The sequence below is a fragment of the Varanus komodoensis genome, unplaced genomic scaffold (genome assembly GCF_004798865.1).
Source record: "Varanus komodoensis strain SLA01 unplaced genomic scaffold, ASM479886v1 scaffold14_1, whole genome shotgun sequence".
In the NCBI taxonomy this organism is placed as follows: domain Eukaryota; kingdom Metazoa; phylum Chordata; class Lepidosauria; order Squamata; family Varanidae; genus Varanus; species Varanus komodoensis.
The window spans coordinates 7,565,642-7,578,314 of NW_025335438.1; the positions used below are offsets into that span (position 1 = coordinate 7,565,642).

Sequence of the window (12,673 nt, forward strand, 5' to 3'; positions counted from 1 at the left end):
GGGAAATACTCTCCTTCTAAGAAGGGAGTATATTCCTTCTGGTAGACTATAAACTTTAAAGACTTTATAGTATAAAGTCTTCTCCAAACAGATTTAATTTATTGAAATAGCCATGGGCCTGGAAATCTTCCAGACTAATGAGTTTCCCAACTCTACAAACTTTATGGATAGGATTTAAATTCTTACAAAACAGGGCAGTAGTATTGTTTTCTAAAAATCTAATACCACCAGAATGATCTTTTGACAGAGCATGCATGATGATAACCTTAAAACAAGTATTCAATATTTGATTTATCATCATAATTAAGAGTATGCAGGTTTACTTCAGCACTTAATTTCAGAAAGTGAGTTTTATGTTCTGACTGGAGGAGCACACCTTTAGGCTTCGAAAGGTTCAAAAAGATTAACTTTCAGTGATTTGAAAAGAGCTGGGCTGGATCAAACTAAAGGCCTACCTATGGCAGCATTCTGTATCTACAGCAGTCAACCAGATGCCTCTGGAAAATGCACAAGCAGGACATGAATGCTGCAGCTATGAGGACAACCTGCGGGAGAGTCTAAACAAGGATCTAATGTCTAATCTTGCCATAAGGATTATGAGTAGGCTTGAATCAAATAATTCAACACATATTTATACATGTGTTGTGGGGTGGGGAGGATGAGACAGTGTGGAGCTGGATTACAAATGTGGAGTCAGAAGCGACTGCTTAAGGACCCATCTAAGTCTCTTTCTTAGATGGCACTCCTAATTGCCTGATGCCCATTCCATCACGCAGCCGACACTGACCTAGGGAAACTGTAGAAAGGAATTAAAGGCTGCTACCACATTAAGACAATAATGTCTCACTTTGTGACTTTTTCCCCTGCTTATGGACAAATAACAGAGTCTTTTCAATTCTCACTAAAGCAATGCTGTGTCCATAAGATCAGTCACCCAAACCATTGTGTGTCTGACAGTAAAAGAGAACATATAAAGAACAGAAGTGGAAAAGTAAGATAGGTAATTCAACTGAATTAAAGGATATAATCAATATTTTCGGGAGGAAAAAGGAAGGAATTATATTATTTTATATTGTAGGGTCAACTTCAGCCTCTTTCACACTAGTTTTCTTATCATGGGTAAGTCACAGATTAAAAGAAAACAATCCTCACTCTACTCCCAACAAGCAATGTATTAAAGCAATCAGATTTTTTTTTAAAATGTACTGATGGAATTTGTAATTCTGTCAAAGTTATTTATAAAAAGTATTCTAAAATAAAACATGGTAAGCATTCCTAAAAACACATCAGCCAATGTAAAACATTCTAGTTGGTAGTCTCCAGTTTACTTTATGAAGCTAATTTCCACAAAATTCATAAGATGCAGTCAAGCTTCAACACTTCACACAACTAACCTGTTTATAGCGTTATCTGTTTTTCCACCTTTTCTTGTTTTAATCCCATGGTTTACTCCAGCCTTTTCCAACTTATTTCCATCCAGATATTTTAGACTACAAAACCCAGGATGCCTGACCATTCGCCATGCTGACTGGGGCTGCTAGGAGCTGAAGTCTAAACCATCTGGGGGGCACCAGGTTGGAGAAGGTTGGTTTAACTTCTTGCTCATTTCCTATACTTTCTAGTTTGCCTCTTTCTCAACTTTCCCCTTTTGCTTCCATTATCCACTCTGCTTCCTTCTCCTTCCTGCCCACCCGTTTTATCTACACTGCATTATTGCTACTGTTACCTTATTAGGTTGTTTGAGCTATTATATTTTCTGCTTTAAAAACTCTTCATTTTTGCCTGCCACTTCATCTTCTTTGCTTTATTACTCTATTTTCCCTTGGTTAAGTTTGAGTTATTACTTTCATTCATGACTCTGTTCCCTCTCTTGCTGCCCTTTTTCTTTGAAAATCACTGCTTCCTGAAATACCGTTGCAATTGCTTAACAGTTTTAAAATGGATCTCTTCTTTTGTGCTGTTGAGCTCTATATTCTGCGTCGCTCCTCTCCTCTCCTCTCTTGACTTTTAGATTATAAGATTATGTTTTTAAAACTTAATCACTATGCTAGCTACAACTGACATTAGCACCTACTTAAATTCCACTGTGCTAGTGTTTCTAGGACACAACAAATAGTACTAGACAGTGGGTCGTGATTCCCCAGAAAACTCACAGGATTAGTTAACCTATTGCTGTTGATCTACAAGGCCCTTATGCTAGTACAACATCATTTAAGTTAGTCCTCATATCACTTTGAATATTGCCTTTTATAAATATGTAACCTTGCTCTTTCAGTTGCACATTCCTGAAAGACCAACACCAACCTTCCACAGAAAGCTTTAAATTAATTGATACATTTATTTTTGAATAATTCCTATTCTATCCCTTCACTCATGAAATTAGAATTTAGGCATTTGTAAGACAACAAACTTGTATAAAACAGCAATTCCCTTTTACCTGTTTGAGTAACTTTCAGTATTGTGAGCTTTTCTTTTGTTTGCTACCATAGCCATGCCAGCATTTCTTGGTGTACTAGCAGCTGCTACTGCCCGTGATTTCATGATCCCTCTAAAAGATATTAATTCAGTGAATGAATCAGAATTTAAAACAAACATAACCTGAGAACAGAATCCACTCACAGTTCAGAACATGCCACTGAGTCTCCTGAACATAAAGTCATCCATACTGAAAAAGCTACCATGGGGGCTGGGGATTTAGTGGTAGGAGTCTTTGTGTGCCCAGCAGGAGACAGTAGGATGAGGGACGTGTGTGTGAGGGAGACTGTCTTCTTATACTAGAACAGAATAAAACATGCTGAACCTTCTACAAGAAAGTAACTCACCAGCACACTACGGACTGTACTAGGATACTCACTAGTATGGATTGTAACATAGCACCTACTACTGCTAACATGATTATTTTTCCAAGGGAAGATGATGAATAGGCATCACATCTGTGCCTGCTTCATCACTTTGTATTACTGGGAAAAATTAGCTGCTTCTCACTTACTGTTGTTCTTCAAAAATGGTTTGAGCATTGTGGTTTGGTTTTTCAAATCATACATCAAGCAGAAAACTGATGTTGATGAACCTAAAAAGTGGGTGGTTCTCTTCCCAACTTCAGCTGGGAACCAAAGTGTTGAGACAGAGAACTGAGACATGTAGGTGTCAAGTGTAAAAATGTTAAGATACCAGTCTTGAAGCAAGCAGGTTATTTATGTTTTAACACCACACAATCACAAATATTGTCTGCCTTTCCCAACCTGGTGCTCTCTAGATGTATTGCACTACAGCCTCAAGTTACTTGAAGCTAGCTATACTGGGCACTGGATTACATTGTTTCTCCAGGTAAGCAGGTTAGGGGTGGCTGAAATAAAGGTAAAAGAATAGAATGCAACATAATATACCCCTCTGTCACATATCAAATATATAAAATCAGCCATAACATCTAAAATGTCTATGAAAAAAGGAATGTTTGTGCTTGGTGCCAAAAGCCATGTGGGTGACAAACAAGCCTTCTCGGAGATGGCATTTGAGGGTGTGACATTAAATTGGTTTTCAGTGTCTGTTTATACTAGCTGGACCAGGTTTTTTTGTATCAGGCCTCTGGCTGGATGCCTGTATCTTCAAGCTATAAGTAGTATCTTGACTGTTAAGAGAAGCTTTTAAGCTATTCTACTTTGCCTAATATCTAACCAACTTTATTCAAGTGGGAATAATGAATGCCATGTGCTTTTTATTAAGCAGGTACTTCACTTCTCCCTGAGCCATGTTCAAACATGTTCTCTTAGCAACTAAATGGAATTCACTTGGTTCTCATGCACAATCTACAATTTCTCAATTTTAGCACTGGGCTAAAAACAACAGACTGAAAAGAAACCAAATGCATCATTACAAGATGGGGAATACTTGGCTCAGCAATGCAAGTGAGAAGGATGCTGTAGCTCACAAGTTGGAGCTAAGTCTGTGAGGTGGCTGCAAAAAGGGCAAATGCTATTTTAGGCTGCATTAATAGAAGGTTCGTTTCCAAATCAAGTGAAGAACTAGTTCCCCTTTACTCAGCATTGGTGAGGCCTCATCTGGTGTACTGCATCCAGTTCTGAACATTACAGTTTAAGAAAGATGCAGACAAGCTGAAAAAGTTTCAGAAGAGAGCAACAACTATGATACTGGGACTGGAAACAAAGGGCTAAGAGGACAGAATGGAAGAACTGGGCATGCTTAGCCTGAGGGAAGATTTGATAGCACTCTTCAAATACTTGAAAGGTTCTCAGAAAGAGGTGGTCCAGGATCTCTTCTCCTTCATTCTAGAGTGCAGGACACAGAATAACAGGCTCCAGTTACATGAAGCCAGGTTCTGGCTGAATGTCAGGGAGAACTTCTTGACTGTTAGAGCAGTGTGACAATGGAACCAATTAGCTAGGAAGGTTGTGGGCTCTCTCACATTAGAGGGATTCAAGATGCAATGGACAGTCATCTGAGAGAAATGGGGTTGGACCCAATTACTCTCTAGCCCTTTCCAACTCTATTATTCTTTGATTCTATGTAGCACTTCAATTCACACAGGTGGACTCCATTCAACTACTTACACTGATTTCTGGAAGGAGTAGGTTGTACCAATACTTATTTAGGCACATCACAACAAAGGGGGTAAATACTTGTGCAATCAGTAAGTGCAAGTTTGTTCTAGTTTGATTTTAATTTCACATAGCATCAATTGTGTACTTACCCTGTTTGTAGGTTTGTCCTTGGCAAGTTTTTATGAGCTGGAGATGAACTCTGGATTTTGGTTCCCATTGGACCACTTGAAGACAGTATTTTATTTGCAGGTGAACCTTTTAATGTAAACAAATCATAATTCCAACCTCTACAACTGCATAGCCAGGGTCCTATTCATCCTGCTTAAACAAAGGTGAGACACTGGTCCATCTAACTCAGTACTGACTGCACCAGCTAGCAGCAACTCACAAGGGCTTCAGTCAGGTCTTTCTCAGTACCCCCTGGAATTGTCATGGACATCAACACATGCAAATGCACGTGATACAATTTTCAAGTAATGAGTTCCATGCAAAGAGTTCTGTTTGCCTTTTTTCTAACCTGGAATTTTATCGAAATGACTCTGATAGAGAAGTGCCCCCTAAAGCCTACAGAAATGTGTATATGTTAACATGGTATGTTAAGTGTAATATATATACCTTGCTAGCTATTGCAGAATTCCAAGCCTGCTGGATTTTCCAATCCAGTCCACAGAAGTTCTGCATTTCCAATAGGGGATGGGTCAAAGCCTGGAGAAATCTTCCTTGGCAAGATTTCCTGCTGCTATCTCAGGGATAACAACAGGGATTCCCCTGCATGACACTCACTGGAGGAAGGAGAGGCATGAAAGAGAACTGTCAATCTTACATCAAATTTCAGACAGTGATGGGAGATTTTTCCAGGGAGATAAACCTATACCCACTGACATAACCCAGTCCATGGAGAACTGGCAGGGGCTGGGGGATCTGTCCCCTACCAGAAGAAGGTTCTGCACCCCTGTCCTATGGTAATGTTTATTCAGGCATTCCTGCTATTCAGGATCGATAAAATTGTTCAAGAATTACTTGGCTGTGGTAACCGTGATGAGGCTGGCGGCATTCCTCCAGTGGCTACCATCTTCTTTACTGATGGCTGCTTGTACTGAAACAACAAACATGAAAAGCAATAAAAGCAATTAATTATTTATTTATAAGTTTTATATACCACTGTATATGTATTAAGATAATTATTGAATAAATTTCCAATGATTTCCTCTAATCTGATTTCCTGAAATGATAAAGAATGAATAACAATTCTTCTCCTTATGTCATCTATAACAATATCTGACAAACTGGTTCTCCATGTTGCTGATTTTTTTTTTTTTACCCCCTACAGTTTTAATGGACCTTTTCTGTGGAAAGAACAGAAATACATAGCAATTAAAATTAAGTTCCCAGGCTTGCTCTTTTCTCAAATTTCAGGAGGACTGTCCATTTTAAACATATGTTTATATTTAAATAATGTTCACTTGTTTTTTGTAAAATTTCAAAAATGCTGGGTGCGTGCACGTGTACACACAAGTGTCCACATTCTGTGAATCACAGGGACAAGCTACTCTGAATTATGTACTGATAGCTTTTGTAACATGCCAGCAAACCTGTGTTCAGTGTGCTTAACCTTGATGCTTTTCACAAATGACCAGGTGCCTTCAGAAATAAAACCAAAACTATTAATCAGTATTGTCACATGTTTTCATTTGCTTATCTATTTTTTAAAAGTTAAAATAGGTAAATACAAAACTTTCAGTCCTTTACTTTTTCAAGAAAGCTTTTAAAAATCAGTTTGTATAGGCTTAATGGTTATCATAACTGATTATCTACCCCTTCCCTTACTTTGTGAGTTTAGTTGTACTCTTAAGAACTTTGAAGTTTTGTTACTTAACTTCAGGCAAAGTTTTGATATAAAAACCAAAACAACCAACAAAACAATTGTGTACACAATCAGATGGAAGAAAGAAATCAGATGAGTTAGAACAATCAATTTACCTGTGTTCTAGTTGGAAGCTTCCCTTTGACCTCAGCAATCACTTTTCCTTTGTTTGAAATACGTGCTGCCTGTTCTTTACAAAAATTTATATGTCGATCAGCTGCATTTTCATTAAATCTTCTCTGGCAATACGGGCATTGGATGTAATCTACATTCAAGAGCAATGCATGAAACACAAGAAATAATAGTTTTATTTATTAATTTACTCCTTTTCTTGATTGTTACTTTGGTTTTCACTGTAGGGCAGAGTCACACAGGAACTTAACATAAAAACAGCAAGCTATATAAAACACTAGTACTATCAGTTAATAAAGTTGCACCATAATTGAAGTACGCTTTAAAAGTTAGCAGTAAATCAGTATAGTCAATGAAGAAGCAGTAGCACTGAAGGCATTAACATCCAAAAGCCTTTCCAAGAAAATGTTCTCACCATGTACCTAAATGCCAGCAGCAACAGGATCTGGTTAGACATTTTCAAAAAGAGTTGCAAATGAATGTTGTCATTATTGAGAAAAGTAATCGATACCAGCTTAGATAAAGGAATCAGAAGTGATCTAAGCTTATCTGCTGTGGCCAGTGTAGCAAAAGACTTATATGAGGCAAGATATCAGATAATCCAGTTCCAGTCTACTTAGAGTTCTGATTTATGAACCAGCTTAACTTCAACAACATGCTAACCGGCAATGCACAAAGTTTTTAATATTTGAGCAACTAGTTTCCATCAAAATTCAGTTGCCTAATTTATGAACAATTTCAGTTTTCAACCAGTTTTCAAGAGCAGCTCCAAGTACAGTATAACAGATTGTAACAGTGTAGTTGTTATTAGCACACATATAACAGTAGCTAAACCACATTTCCTCTCAGGAGGGCTCACATGGTATGCTGGAAAAATTCAGCCTTCAGATTATCACCTGGGTGTTCAGATTCAATGTTGGCAACTCTGACATTACTCTTTCAATGTCCATGTGTTTGCAAAATAGGTAACTCACTCCTATTTCAACTCTTAGCCATCAACTCTTCCCTTTTGTTTGGAGCAAGTTTAAGCTTCTTTATCATACAGCATGGTCACTGGAACCACCTCTCAAAATACAGCGCTGAAGGAGGGTTAGAATGTAAAAGTTAATGAGTGGGATTAGCCAAGAGGCTGGTGAGAACCAGGCCACCTCTAGTTCAGGAGGCAGCACTGAATGAAAAGAAGGGTAAGAGGGGCAGTGGTATGAGTTCAGTCCTTCATCATCAAGCCAAATAATAAAACCAATTAAATAATATCTGACATTCTCACTGTGAAGACCACAAGCAACACAAACCTTTGAGGGTTGAGCCAGTCTGTTTGTGGGAGAAAAGAGTGGAAGAAGATTCAGTTTGAAATCAAGCCTTAACATGGGCAAGAATTAACAGATGGGAGACCACTACTTGGATAAATGTACCTGAAGGAATGTCTCTTTCCCTATATGCCCTCACACCCCTTAAGATCAGCAGGGGAGGCCTTGCTCCAGGAACCCTCTCTGAAAGAGGTTCGGAGGGTAACTACTCAGAGGAGGACCTTCTCTGTGGTGGTGCCCAGATTATGGAATATGCTCCCCAGAGAGGTCCACCAGGTGCTGACTCTCTATTCTTTCCAGCGCCAGGTAAAGACTTTTTAATTTATCCTTCATTTTAATAAATTAATAATTTTAATAGGAAATTAATACTATTTTATACAGTTACATTTTCTTTCTTCTTTTCCTTCCTTTCTTTTTAATTTTGAAAAGTTATTATTGAATGTTTTAATTGTATTTTATATGATTATTTAACTGTTGTAAGCCTCTGCTCTGCAAAGGACATGATAGAAATGTTTTAGATAGATAGATAGATAGATAGATAGATAGATAGATAGATAGAAGATAGATAGATAGATAGATAGATAGATAGATGCTACTTATTAGCAACTCCATTTTTGCTTATTGTATTGCATAGCCAACCTAGCTCAATAAAGGATGCATTTTAAAAGCCTTTCACTTTGAACTACTAGAAAGAGGACAAGGGAGAAAATGATTGTGACATTACCTATTCTAAACTTTGATTTGGAAAAACATCACTATGAGAAGAAAAAGCAAAATCAAATCTAAGGATGGGTGCACAAATATTATTCAAAATTACCAGAATTCTCCTGCACTTTGTCTTGCATTTGATTCTGGTCATAATCACTGCTCACTCTGTGGAAAAGGGAAACTTGCACAGATTGAGCAGAGATCAAACAAGAGGTCTGCATGGGTTTTCTCCAAATTTTCCAAATCTGTTAATTTGTGCAACTTTTCTCCACAAACTCATATGGGGCTGATTCAGTCTACAGAAAAGCAGGTTGCTTACCTGTAACTGATGTTCTTTGAGTGGCAATCTGTGCAGTCACACATATGGGTACTGCGCCTGCGCAGTGCCTGTGGCCGGAAGATTGCCAGCTAATGGTTTTAGACGGGAAGCTCCGCTCCCCCTCCCCCCCGTGGCCTATAAAGAGCAGAGCGTCCGCCATTTTGTTCAGTCTTTGCAACCAAACATGCGCCACCTTATGGAAAAAAATTTGAAATTCCAAATGGAGGGAAAAAAAGGAGGGTCGGTACCATGGAAAAATGGGAATCGTCAGTACCGAAAGATGTATCCACTCACCGACACCGAGCGGGGCCAGCGGGTGGATTGTGTGACTGCACAGATGGCCACTCGAAGAACATCAGTTACAAGTAAGCAACCTGCTTTTCTTCGTCATGGCCTCTGTGCATCACACATATGGGCAGATTAACAAGCTTACCATAAAGGAGGAGGGAAGGTGTCCTCATTGAAGAACGGAGGAGAGAACAGCTCTGCCGAAGGAGCAATCCCGTCGAGCTCGAACATCAAGACGGCAGTGTCTGGCGAAGGTGCAAGGGTTCACCCAAGTAGTGGCTTGGCAGACATCATCAAGCGAAACTCCGGATGCAAAGGCAGATGAGGTTGCAACGGCTCTAGTAGAATGGCCTTGAGGAACTGAAGGCAGATCGAGCTTAGTTAGTTGATAGCGTAAGACTATAGTATGGACTATCCATTTAGAGAGTCTCTGTGGAGTGACTGGATCGCCCTGATCCCTAGCAGAATACTTAATGAATAGTTTATTGGAACATCGAATAGACTCCATCTGTGATTGGTAGAAGGCTAAGCAACGCCGAGCATCGAGTGAATGCAAAGATCTCTCCAATGGAGTCGACGGTGATGGAAAAAAGGCAGGCAGCACAATGTCTTGTCCCGTATGGAAAGGTGTAGTCACTTTAGGCAGGAAAGACGGGTCGAGGCGTAAAACGACCTTCTCCCTGTGAAAGTTCAAATAAGGAGGGTCTATGCAGAGAGCGCAAAGCTCACTGGCCCTTCGGGCTGAAGTGACAGCCACAAGAAATGCCATTTTCCAAGAGACTAAGCACAGATCCACTGTCGCCAATGGTTCAAAGGGGGCCTTCGTAAGGGCTTGTAGAACGACAGAAAGGCTCCAGGTGGGCATCACCGGTCTAATTGATGGGTTAAGATTATATAGCCCCTTCAAAAATCTTTTGACGATAGGTTGAGAAAAAAGAGGTGATCCGTCGACTAAGCCACAGTAGTAGGCTATTGCGGCCGTATATACTTTAATGGACAGCGCTTTCAGTCCGGAATGGTGCAGTTCCAATAGGAACTGAAGAATCTGATGTATAGATGACAAGAATGGAGAGAACGAATGAGACTCGGCAAAGGTGGAAAAACGTTTCCATTTAGCCGCATATGACTTCCTTGTGGATGACTTTAAGGCAGAATCGATGATATGCTGAATATCAGGGGGCAAAGGTGTTGGATTCGACGGGTCTTGTCTTGAACACAATGGTACAGAGAGACTAGAGAAAGGGGAAGCGCCCGGGTGATTGGATTCGACGACTGGATTAGAGTCGGTCGAAGTCGTTGCCGGCATCGATGGAATAATGGCAGTCATCAGATTCGCCACGCTGTTAGATTCAATGAGAGTAAGTCTGGGTGGCGAAGTGTACCGTCCTTTTGTGTTATAAGAGATGGAAGCGATGGTAGATGAAGAAATTCCCCGTGAGAGATGTTGAGTAGTGTCACAAACCACGCTTGACGTGGCCACCAAGGGGCAACTAGTATCCCCGATGCCTGGTCGTGCACTATATTCGCTATGACCCGCATCAGAAGAGGGATCGGAGGGAAGGCATAGAAGATCATGTTGTTCCAAGGGATCATGAATGCGTCCCCTAGGGATGCGTGTCCGATTCCCGCTCTCGAGCAGTAAGCATTGCACACCTTGTTCTGTTGGGTGGCGAATAAGTCCATGCCGGGAAACCCCCAGCGCTGGAAAAGGTGGTCGCGCGTGCGAGGATCTAGCTCCCATTCGTGAGAGGTGAACATGTGCCTGCTGAGAAGATCTGCCTGCACATTGTCCACACCAGCGAGATGAACAGCCATCAACGTGATGTCTCTCAGGATGCACCAGTCCCAAATTTTCATAGAAAGTCTGGCCAGAGTCGGTGACTTTGTTCCCCCCGCTTGTTCAGATAAAAGACGGTAGCTATATTGTCCGAAGTTATCTGAATGACCTGATGGTGAAGAATGTCCTCGAAAGAGCACAGGGCCTTGGATACTGCCAGCAGTTCTAGGAAGTTGATATGATTCGTGGATTCTCAACGATTCCACGTACCCTGGGTAGATAGCAGGAGCATATTGCTCCCTATCCCAGAAGAGACGCGTTGGTAGCGAGGGTTATCGTAGGAGGCTGAGCCCTGAAGGGGACTCCTACCACCAGATTGGTTGGTACCAACCACCAAAGTAGAGAGTGAAGCATGGAAGATGGGATTCGAATCAACCTCGACGGTGGATCTCTCTGAGGATGGTACACCTTGTTGAAAAAAAGTTGTAGCGGACGGAGCCGAAGCCTGGCATGCGGAACTACGGCAACTGAGGAAGCCATATGCCCCAGGGTCCTCTGAACAGACTTCGTCGGGACCGTTCCATCTCGTCGCATTCGATGGATGCGGCGAGCAAGAGTCTGTTGTCTGTCCTGAGGGAGGAAGGCTTTTTCCAACGTCAAATCCAAGCAGGTTCCAATGAAGGTGAGCCTTTGTGTCAGAAGAAGAGAAGATTTCTCAGTATTAATACGTAGGCCTAGGTTATTCAATAAGGCACAAGTTGTATGGATGGCTGCGAGGAGTCCTTCCCTGGACTGCAATACTAACAGCCAGTCGTTGAGGTACGGGTAAATCTGTATGCCTTGGAGGCGTAGAAAAGCACAGACAGGAGCCATGCACTTGGTAAATACCCTCGGAGCCATAGCCAATCCAAAGGGCAAAACTGTAAACTCATAAAGATGGGGTGCAACAGCAAAATGAAGGAAACGCCTGTAACTTGGGTGAATAGAAATATGGAAGTAGGCATCCTTCGAGTCCAATGAAGCGAACCAATCCTCTCTCCTTAGCAATGGCAAGATGTTTTGAAGGGTGGTCATGCGAAACTTTTTCGGTACAATAAACTTATTCAAGTCACGTAAGTCCAAAATCAGATGTAGACCACCATCCCGCTTCGGGACCGTGAAGTATCTGGAATAGAATCCGTGGAGTCTGTCAGATGGGAATACTTGACGAATCGCTCCTTTACGAAGAAGTTGATGTATTTCGTCGAGCAGTACCGGTGAACATGATGTAAACTGGATTGGACTCGATGGAGGAACTATGTCAAATTCTATTCGATAGCCATGCTGAACGATGGACAATACCCACCGATTGGATGTGATGGACTCCCAAATGGGGAGTCGGCTTCGGAGCCGATCCCCAGATGAGAGGGGGGTGGGTATTGGTGGAGTGTGAGGAATGGTTCGCCAGTCCTGTCAACGTTACCTCCGATCGTCGAAACAGCGGCGGCCTTGTTGGAAACATTGCTGGGTCTGCGGACGGCGGCGCTGCTGTTGCTGCTGCTGACGGTGCTGGGGCTGTTGTCTCGGTTGATACGACTGCCTGTAGGATGGGCGATTCCAGGACCACTTACGTCTAGCCTGGGTCTGTATCTCCATCCTGCATGCCGTCATCCGTGATTCATGCAGCTTCTTAAGCTTGTGGTCGGTGCATGAGTGGAAAAGCCCGGACCCATCAAAAGG

The 12,673-nt window shown here is 41.4% G+C and overlaps 1 protein-coding gene across 3 annotated transcripts in view; it reads right to left on the minus strand.

The window, feature by feature from the left end:
* ZC2HC1A (zinc finger C2HC-type containing 1A) overlaps positions 1-12,673 on the minus strand; it is a 58,397-nt gene that overhangs the window by 6,484 nt on the left and 39,240 nt on the right. For all 3 annotated transcript variants that reach the window (XM_044424502.1, XM_044424501.1, XM_044424503.1), the window contains exons 5-8: positions 6,540-6,688; positions 5,580-5,655; positions 4,709-4,814; positions 2,438-2,548 (exon numbers count right to left, since the gene is read on the minus strand). In XM_044424502.1, coding sequence (XP_044280437.1) covers positions 2,438-2,548; positions 4,709-4,814; positions 5,580-5,655; positions 6,540-6,688 — 442 coding nt within the window. The remainder of the gene's footprint in view (positions 1-2,437; positions 2,549-4,708; positions 4,815-5,579; positions 5,656-6,539; positions 6,689-12,673) is intronic.